This window comes from Martes martes, assembly GCF_963455335.1.
Source record: "Martes martes genome assembly, chromosome: 6".
In the NCBI taxonomy this organism is placed as follows: Eukaryota; Metazoa; Chordata; class Mammalia; order Carnivora; family Mustelidae; genus Martes; species Martes martes.
Window position 1 is genome coordinate 35,060,649 of NC_137893.1, and position 10,776 is coordinate 35,071,424.

At 33.4% G+C, this 10,776-nt stretch overlaps 1 protein-coding gene across 1 annotated transcript; it reads right to left on the minus strand.

Annotated features, from left to right (window-relative positions):
• Positions 1-2,599: 2,599 nt before the first annotated feature.
• LOC308344293 (metallothionein-1-like) lies at positions 2,600-2,920 on the minus strand (the record flags this gene model as incomplete). Its single annotated transcript, XM_080805882.1, has 1 exon — positions 2,600-2,920. One exon carries the CDS (start codon positions 2,918-2,920, stop codon positions 2,747-2,749), a length of 174 nt encoding a protein of 57 aa, XP_080662008.1. The 3' UTR covers positions 2,600-2,746.
• Between the last annotated feature and the right edge of the window lie 7,856 nt (positions 2,921-10,776).

The window sequence follows — 10,776 nt, forward strand, 5'->3', positions numbered from 1 at the left end:
CTTCAAAAGCATTAGTAATTAATTTCATTTAAAATGTCTTTTCAAGTATATTTGTAAAACAGGTAATCTTGATAAAAGTGTGTTTCTCTAGAGCAGATTTTCTTATATTCCAGGGTGGTAAAAATAACATCTACCTCTGGGGGGATGATGGACAAGTGAGCTCAGAAAACCAGTAAAATGATGTTTTTCTGGCCATTGCTATTACAATAAGTAAACAATATTTTGTCTCTGAGACAGGAGCTTCATATCTTCTGCTGGTACCTATGAAAATGTATCAGGGTAATTGTTTAACTCTCAAGAAGAGTAAAATCTCAGAGCTTTTGCAGTTCCTGTTAATAACAATGTAATTGGTTTTTACTAGATATTAACTTTTGGAAAACTAATATTTTAAAAAGTGCCCCCAAAGATATGATAATTAGCAGTATGATTACAAAATATGTATGAGACTTATACACTGAAAACTACAAAACTATTGAGTAAAATTAAACAAGACAACAAATGGAGAGAGAACTTTACGTTCATGGATTAGAAGACTCGATAATGTCAATTTCTCAAAAATGACCCACGGATTCAATTAATTCTCAATCTAAATCCAACAAGATCTTTTTGTACAGATCGATAAATTGATTATAGAAATTACATGGAATTGCAAAGGATCAAAGATAACCAAAAATTGTGAAAAAGAAGAACATACTTGGAAGGCTATACCTCTTGATTCAAATATTCTTTTAAAGCTAAATAATTAAGGTATTGTGTTATAGCATAAATATAAACATATACCAATGGAAAGGAATAACAAATTCCAAAATAGAACATTAGATGGTGAATCAATTTTCACAAAAAAGGTGGTACTTAAGTGGGGAAATGACTTTTTTTTCCCCAAAAGGATGTTGAAGCAACTAGTAATCAAATATGGGAGAAAATAAACATTGATCTTTATTTTACACTTGACACCATATACAATCTTGAAATAGCTCATGGAGCTAAACATAAAAAAACAAAACAAAACAAATACCTAACTTACAAAAATTTTAGAAGAAACATAGAAAAAGATTTATGAGTTTGCAGTAATCAATTCGTAGACAAATACAAACAAGCACTTGTTATAAAAAGAAAATTTGTTAATTTGGATTTCATAATATTTTTTTTTATTCTTCCAAATACATCATTAAGGAAATGAAAGTCAAGTCAGACAGGGAGAAAATACTTCTCTCTCTCTCTCTCTCTCACTCTCTCTCTTTCTCAATTATGATTAATCATTTAAAGGACATTTATCCAGTAAAACAAAACAAAACCAAAACATAAGAAAACGAAACAAAAAACTCTTATAATTAAATAACAAAACGCAACCAAATTGTAGTTAGGTAAAAGGAGATATATAAATGTACCCATAGCACATGAAAAGATGCTCAAATATACTAGTTATCAAGTAAATGCAAATTAAGAGAACAATGATATACCCCTATGCATTGATTAGAATTAATAAAATCAAAGTCTAATTATACCAATTGTTTGCAAATATTTGAAATAGTAGTTCTCATGCACTATTGGTTCGGAAAACAGTTTGCCAATTTCTTATGAAGTTATGCTTATTATACCACCTGTTTAGGTAGAATGGTATCCCTCCCCCAGTCATAAGTTAGTCGTAATCCCTAGAACCTAGATATGACCTTAGTTAGTAATACAGTTATTGCAAATGTCATTAGTTACGTGAGGATGAGATCACACTGGGCTGGGGGGAACCCTGGTCCAATATGACTGGTGTCTTTATAAAAAGGGGAACTTTGGACACAAACACACACACATAGGGTGAATACAATGTGAAGATAAAGGCAGATACTAGGGTGATGCTTCTACAGCCATAGATTGCCAGCAATCTACTGGAAGCTAGGAGAGAACGGATTCCCACTCATAGCCTTCAGAAGGAACCAACTCTGGTGACACCTTGATCTAAGGCTTCTAGACCCCAAAACTTTGAGTGTTTCACATGTATTGTATACATTTTGTTGTTTAAGCCTTCCAGTTTGTGGTACTTCGTTACAGCAGCCCTAGCAAACTAATAAACTATTCATTCGTACCATACCTATTTAAAGAAAAATGAAAATATATGTCCAAAAGAGAATTCTACTAGGATGGTCAAGTCAGGTTTATTTATAATAGCTGCAAACTAGAAACAATTTAAATGCCCATCAACAGTTTAATGGATAAATACATGAATATTTGATATGCTTGTATAATGAAGTATTATGTAATAATTAGAAGAGCAAGCTGCTGATATAATATGAATGAATACATTGAAAAAACAAAACTATGCTGGGTGAAAGAAGCAGGGAACAAAAAATAGATTCTACTGTAATAATTCCATTTATACAAAATCTAGAAAATGCAAAACTAATTTATACAGTCAGAAATCCAATCAGTATTTGGGAGGACATTTTGAGGGATTGACTGGAACAGGGTACCAAGGAACCTTTTTGCGGTGAAGAACTATACTTTGATTTTGGCAGTGCTTACATGTGTTAAAACCCAATGAACTCTGCACTAAAAATGGGAATTTTTATTGGTGGAAATTATACCTCCAAAATTTGATTTTTTTTTTTTTTTGAAATTTTAATTTTTTATTATAACTCATGTATTTCATAGAAACAGGAATGTAGCAAAACGGTCAGGTAGTATGAAAAAAAATGTTTTGAAACTGTAGACTTGGACATGTGATCTATTTACATCGGGAACGGGCTCCCCGGGATCAGGCACAGCAGCTGCACTTGTCCGATGCCCCTTTGCAAACACAGCCCTGGGCACACTTGGCACAGCCCGCAGGGCAGCAGGAACAGCAGCTCTTCTTGCAGGAACTGCATTTGCACTCCTTGCATTTACAGGAGCCGGCGCACGTGCAGGAGCCACCGTTTTTAAAATGCATTAAAAGTTACTCAAGATAGACTATATGCAGAAATAATAGCAATTGCTTACTTTGTTTTATTCCTTGTTTGTTTGTTTGTTTGTTTATTTATTTAAGATTTCACTTATTTACTTGACAAGGAGAAAAGCAAAATGAGAGAGGGAACACAAGCACGGGGAGTGGGAGAGGGAGAAGCAGGCTTCCTGCTGAGCAGGGAGCCCAATGTGGGGGTCAGTGTTTTGCTCAATGTGGGGCCTGATCCCAGAACTCTGGGATCATGACCTGAGCCAAAGGCAGATGCTTAATGACTGAGCCATCCAGCAGTCCCACTTACTTTCTTAATGTTATATTGTTTTTTTTTTTTCTTAGAATAATAAAACCTATAGGTATATAAAGTCAATTTTTTTTCTAACGGACATACTCAGGATCTCTGGCATTATCTCAAAGCTGTCATAGAGAAAGTCATTGGGTACTTTTGTACTAGCTAGAAAACTGGGGGAAAAAATTCGGAATAAATTCAGGAATATATATATATATTTTAAATACATTGCTTCCTCTGGGGATTTGGATATTGATAGGAAGGGATTGCTTTTTACTTAGAACTTGTTAACAATAAACAGTGTTTCTGATTTTTTATGCAATACTTTTCCTACATTAATTTATACCTGAAATGGTAGACGTAGATGTGGATTTATTAAAAAAAATTCATCCACTTGACTATACTGTTTATCTTTAGGAGAGTTGGTTGTGACAAATTATATCAGAGGGAACTTCTGATCAATAGAGGCAACTAACAGGTTGAAACCATCAAAAACTTCATTGGGCCTATACTTGGGTGCTCTCTATTAGGCCTCAAGTTAGTAGTCTCAGACTGAGCTACACAAGCAATTGCCACAAAAATACTTATACCTGAATCCCATTTCTAGTTAATTCTTTTTAATTATCCAGGAAATGAAATTTAAAAAATAGTCCCAGTTGATTAACATGTGAAGTCCATGTTAATAAATGCCCCCGGGGCATTTTTTTTTTTTTTTTTTTTTGCTGTGTGGCTGATAACCTATACTGAGTTAGTAATGGCTCAGTGTTTCTTGACTCTAGATGACTCCTTAGTCTTCATCTATGAATCATTCTGTTTCTGTGGATGAAAAGCCTTTTTAATGAATCATTGTGTTGTTATCGTCATTGTTGTTTGCTATTCAAATTACCATCTTTCCGTTGCTTTACCTGCAGATTTTACTTCATAGTCTTAGAATTGTGGAAAAGGTTGTTTTAGAGATCGGGAATTATCAGTTACATGTTTAAAAAAGGTATTTCAGTACTATGATTTTCTAAACTACATTCTTGTTCAGTATAGATTCCTCTGGTTGAACTTACCATAAAGGATTTAGAAATACAATGGCACAGGCATTCCATAGTGATTTTCCCCTGATTTAAATAACAGCATTACACTAGATTAATTAATATAAATTAAAGAGTTTTAGTTATGTATTATCCATTCCTAACTAATCATTTTCTAGATTAGTGATGTTATGGGCTGGATTGTGTTCCTGCCAAATTTATGTATTAGAGTTCTAATCCCCAGTACCTCAGAATGTAACTGTATTTGGAGACACAGACTTCAAAGAGGTAAGATGAAATCATTAAGGTAGACCCTGATCCAGTATGATTGGTCTCCTTATGAAAAGAGAATAGGACACACAGAAAAAAGACCATGTGAAAGCATAGGGTGAAGAGGGTCATCTGTAAGCCAGGAGGAAGAAACCAACCCTGCCAACACCTTGATCTCAGATTTCGAAGCCTAAGAACAAAGAAAAATAACTTCTGTGTAAGATATCCTTTTGTGCTACTTTGTTATGTCAACCCTAGCAAACCAACACAGTGGTTCTCAGTCGTAGCTGCTCAACAGAATCACCTGTAGCTACAAAAATAAATAAATAAATAAAATAAAATAAAACAAAATAAAATTATGTCCATACCAATTAAGTCATAATGGGAGGGAAGGGAATATAGGGTGAGTGAACACTGATTTTTCTTTTAAAACTCTCTATGTGATTTTTAGATCATTGGGGACAAGTTTGTGTTTAATTGACTTTTTTCTATAACATCTGCTGCAAAGTTGCTTGGTGAAAATAACTTAAAAACTAATAAATTGTAAGTTCCTTGCAAGGTATTCAAGTTCTATTTGTTATTTTGGCCAGTATGCTCCTTAAATTATTTAGTATCTATCCCTCATGTAATAGAAAACAAAAGTGAGTGGGTTTAAATTTTTATCCACTATTGAAATAAATTCTTTCTTGTGTGGCTTATGCAGAGAGACATTATTTATTCCATTGTAATATTTCCCTTAAGAGACAGATCTTGATATGTTTCTATTTTCCCAATGGGATATCATAGCCCCAGAGAAAATATAAATGCCTAGATTTTAAACAATTTCATGGGTATTTTGAGTATGAGTGCCAATTACTAATTTAAATCTAAAAAAATTTTGGTTTGATTTCTTCAGAGAGAAAGTGTTATGTCAAGTGCTAAAGAGATAGAGAGAGAGAGAGAGAAATCTTAAAACAGTAAAGAATACAAATAAGAAAGCTGTAGCTACAGAGACTAACCACAGGAAGAAAGAGATGTCCAGAAAGGCCACTTAAAATTTAGTTCTTTTCAGATTCTTTCCAAACAAGTTCTGCTGCTTGCTAGACTAAAAATAGGTAAGACACTTGGCCCATAATAATAATTATCTGCATGGTGGAGATGCTTCAGGAACTGACCACTATAACTTGGTGTAAAAATCACCTGAGACTGCTTGCTCTGTCAATCAGTTCTGCCACAAACAGGATATAGACTTTAAGACCAGAACATAAAATGCTAGAATAGATGGTCTAAATTCGAAGTCTAGTTTTTCTCCTTCTTGGTTTTGTGACAGTGGACAAGTTATTTATCACCATCATTGTTGCTATTATTATTATTACTACTACTACTATTATTATTATTATTACTATATTACTATTATACTATACTGTTATTATACTATACTATTATATTATTATTACTATTATCTTAACTTGTTGTGGCTTGTTTTGCCTCTGAGATTTTTTCAAGTCTATAGTGAACATTCAGTGTTAATTTGTATCAGACATCACCTATTACAACTGTGTAGAAATCTTTACTTCCTTCTCTGCCTTCCTATATCACTCGGGTACCTAATAAGCATTTTTATTTTCTATTCCACTTATTTTTCTCTTTTACTGTCTTTTATACTGGAAACACTAGAAATTTATATTCCATCCATTGTTATTCTGTATCACCAACACAGCAGTATGGTTGCATCTTAGTCTTCACTGGAAATTATCCCATTGATAATATCTTGAAAAAGAAGCTCCTGATCTTGCCAGTTACAAGTATCTTACTTGGCATACTTCAGTTCACCTTAGAGAGAGAAGGTAAGTCTCAGATGGTTGTTAGCTAAGGTAAAGAAAAAAACAAAGATAGTGTCAAAGTACTTCAATAAATCAGAGAAAAAAATCCCCATTTATTAAAGAAACTCTTCTACTTAACTTTACCCACACAGCCAACTCACCCTAATAACCCTGCAGTTCTTCCCCCAGATTCATCGTTTCATGAACCAGCTACACTACCACCTCACCCTAGATAATACAAGGGTCATCTGCTTAATTACTATATAAATCTTAATCTCAATATTTTCTCCTTTGAATTGCTTGCTCTTCCTAATTGCTCCTAAACTTTAATATTTGTGACTTTCAATTATCCTTTTTTATATGTAACATATTTAACATTTGGGTATGTTACATGTGAACATGATGTTATATAATCATGTTTTACATATAACTGTTACAGGGGCATGCCATTTATTCCTCAAACAGTTGTACTACCCATGAGGAAAGAAACTATATATTACTTTTATCCCTATAGATCCTAGAACAGTGACAGGTGCTCAAAAGGTATATATTAAACTTAATTTCATAAGTATTCACTTTAAATGAAACATAACTGAAAAACATAAATGTCATTTTTTGAAAGATTTTATTTATTTATTGACAGAGAGAGAGAGATCTCAGGTAGGCAGAAAAGCAGAGAGAAAGGGGGAAGCAGGCTCCCTGCTGAGCAGAGAACCGGATGCGAGGCTTGATCCCTGGACCCTGAGATCATGAGCTGAGCTGAAGGCAGAAGCTTAACCTACTGAGCCACCCAGGCACCCCTTAAATTTCATTTTTTAAGTATTTTTTTAATGTACTGTATGGATGAATATTTGATATCATTGTTCTTAAGCAATTTAGTTCTATCCTGATTTGGTCATTGTCATGAGATGAAGTTAATCCCTTACAAATGAAAAAGTTCTGGACACACTCTAAAACAAGAAAATGTTTAAATGTCTAAAATGTCTAAAACAAGAAAATGAGAAAAATGATACATTGTTTTTGAGTCAGTGGTTTTATTTTATGTACATTAATATATTGCTAGGTTATACTATAGTATTGATTTGGTTGCCTACTAATTACGTGTGCAAATAGTTCTTGTTTTGCTTGATCTCATTAAATGATATAATACAATAGGAACATGTTTCTTACATAGTAATTATATGTTTGCTTTTTAAATTAATTTTTTTTCAATTTCCTACTTGTCTTGAGTTGAATAGTAAGTGTAAGGTATGCATGAAAATCTGACTGCATAGATAAAATGTGGCCCATTTATCATAAGCTTTACTGGGCGATTCATTACATTTATAAAATTGGGAGACATTTCATAGTGTGTATCTTCTTAAAAGTAGTAAAATTTCCTAATGTGGAAAAAGTAAATTTTTCATTTTGTGGAGATGCATTAATATTTCCAGATCACAAGCCACAATTATTATATTGCTTATCCCAATGTATTGATACTTTTTATTCTAATTTCACTGGGATTGTGAATCTCCATGTCCCCATACCAGAGACTGGGAAATCAAGAGTCCTTGAAAAGAATTTCTGTCAGAATATATATATATATATATATACATATATATATATATATAAAATTATTTGTATATAATATATAATTTGCCACTTCTTAAATTGTACGAATGTTTAATAAGCAAGAAACCTGACTCCCCAGAGTGGACAATATAGGAAAGATAAAATATTGTTTACCAAATTCAAATTGTGAGACTTTAGTTAAATTATGTTTACCTATGCAGAGTTTTCCTATAAGTGGTATTTTCTTTCTTTTTTTCCAAATTTATTTATTTATTTATTTATTTATTTATTTATTTATGATAGAGAGATTGAGAGAGAGAGAGAGAGCAGAGCAAGGAGCAGAGGAGGAGGAAGAGGGAGGGGGAAAGAATCACAAGCAGACTCCATGCTGAGTATAGAGCCCTATGTGGGGCTCAAGACCCTGAGATCAGATGCGTAACTAGTTGAGCCACTTAAGCGCCGCACCCTCCCCCCCACGCCGTAAGTGGTATTTTCTGAAGTAATATTGGGACTTCCATATTGGTTCATAGGATAGAAACAAAATGATCATTACGATAAAGTTCTTTCAAATGTAGTATCCAGTGAAAATTTTCCCAGGATTCAGCTACCAGGGTTGCTGATTTAAGCTACCTGATTTACCAGCTACCTGATTTAAGCTAATCAGGGTTTTTGCATGTAAAGACTAAACAACATTTACAATAGAATTTTATTTTCATTAATAAGTTTTCCTGGTGTCACTGGATAAATATAAGCATAAAAATTTTATTTTTCGGGGCACCTGGGTGGCTCCGTGGGTTAAGCCTCTGCTCTTCAGCTCAGGCCATGATCCCAGGGTCTTGGGATCGAGCCCCACATCGGGCTCTCTCCTCTGCAGGGAGCCTGCTTCCCCCTCTCTCTCTGCCTGCCTCTCTGCCTACTTGTGATCTCTGTCTGTCAAATAAATAAATATAATCTTTAAAAAAAAAATTCTATTTTTCTTAATTACCATAGGGTATAGTTCAAAAGCACATAGATCAAAAGGGAGAGAAATTAATATGACCTATATACCCACTTATAGCATGATTAAAAGTGAGTGAATACTATATGATGAAATTTACATGTAAATATGAATAAACATTTCAGACCAGTACAGTAGTCTCCAGAATCTACACCACAGCAAAGAGTCAATCAGAACTTTTGTGGAAGGGAGAAGAGTGAGGCAGGGTCCCAGTGGTAGCAGAATATAAATAATATCATCTGGGGTTAATCTCTAGAAAAAAAGGATCCAAATTAGAGTGGAAGTTTTGGCAACAGACATAAGATCAGGTGGATCAAAGCACTGGCTACCAGGAAGTTGTGGAAAGGGATCATAGAAATTCCTTGACGTGAAAGAGGCTAGCTTGAACAAGGGAAGTATCCTAGAAGGGGGAGGTAAGCCCTGAGATGTTTATGTTTAATATGTAGAAAAAAAATCTGAAAGGACCATGTCAAAATATCTCATGAAACCAGAGCAAAAATTCTTCATTATTAAAGAAACTTCTTCACTATACCAATGGAAAAAAAAAATTGTAGTAAGATTATGGTTAAGATATCCAAATCGCTTCTTCCACTCATCCTTATACTATCATCTATATATCGTGGGTACAGGGAAATTCAAGACATATAAACAGGAACCAAAGAAAGAACACAACATGTGTGTAAAGTTGTAAGAAGAAACTGGGAAATAAGAAACAAATATTTGAAGCACAATTTTATTTTATTTTATTTATTTATTTTTTAAAAAGATTTTATTTATTCATTTGACAGACAGAGATCACAAGTAGGCTGGGAAGCAGGCAGTGAGAGAGGAGGAAGCAGGCTCCCCGCTGAGCAGAGAGCCTGATACAGGGCTTCATTCCAGGACCCTGGGATCATGACCTTAGCCAAAGGCAGAAGCTTTAACCCACTGAGCCAACCAGGTGCCCCTGAAGCACAATTTTAAAAGCCATTTTTGTAATACCCTTTTCAAAAAGACTTTGGAATATAAAAGGAAAATTATAATGCAACATTCACAGAAGACTTAAATATAACTACAGATTAAAGAGCACCAAAAAGTAGGAATTCAAAATCTCAGAATATAATTAGGTAAATTCTAAGCAAATGTGAAGTAGAATTTGATCACAGGAAAGAAGTTAAAATAAAATATAAAATCTCAGATAAAACTGAATTATAAATTACACAAAGTAGTATACACAAGGCTAAAAATCCAATAAGAATCAAAGAGGATAGAAGTCAAAAGAGCCAAGAAAATTCAAGTGAAATGGAGAAAGGCATAAATTGAGAGGAAACAAAGAAAGAGAAGATTGGCAGAAAACTAGAACAGAGATCATTTTAAAACTATAATTCGAGGAGACCTCCTCAAACAAAAGAGAATCTGAATTTACACACTTCCCATGTATTTAGGAAAACTGAGAAGAATAGTCAACTCCGGGACTTATGTAAATAAAAACATCAGATCTTAAAAATGAAGAAGAGAATTCTCTGGGTTTCTAGGCAAATGAATCCTAATTACTTCCAAAGGAAAGAAAGTCATGTCAATGTTTAATTTCTTAACAACAAAATCACATTGAAAGCAAGAGAATAATAGAGCAGAATCTTAAGACAAATTTTGTATTCGATCAACCTATCATTCAAATATAAAAACTATAGAAATAAAACATGAAGTAAAGATGAAAAAACTAGTATGTAAATACTATGTGTTCTGATAAAATTATAAAAAGAAACAGAACAAAATAAATGGGAAATGAAGAAAGTAAAAAAAATAAACAAAACTTGCTTATTGCCACATAGATAATTGGTGGAAATCAAAAAAATATTCTTTAAAGCTGATAAACCATGTGTACAAATCTAAATAAGGAAAGAAGAGACTAAATTCTAATATAAAAGTACCACAAGAAT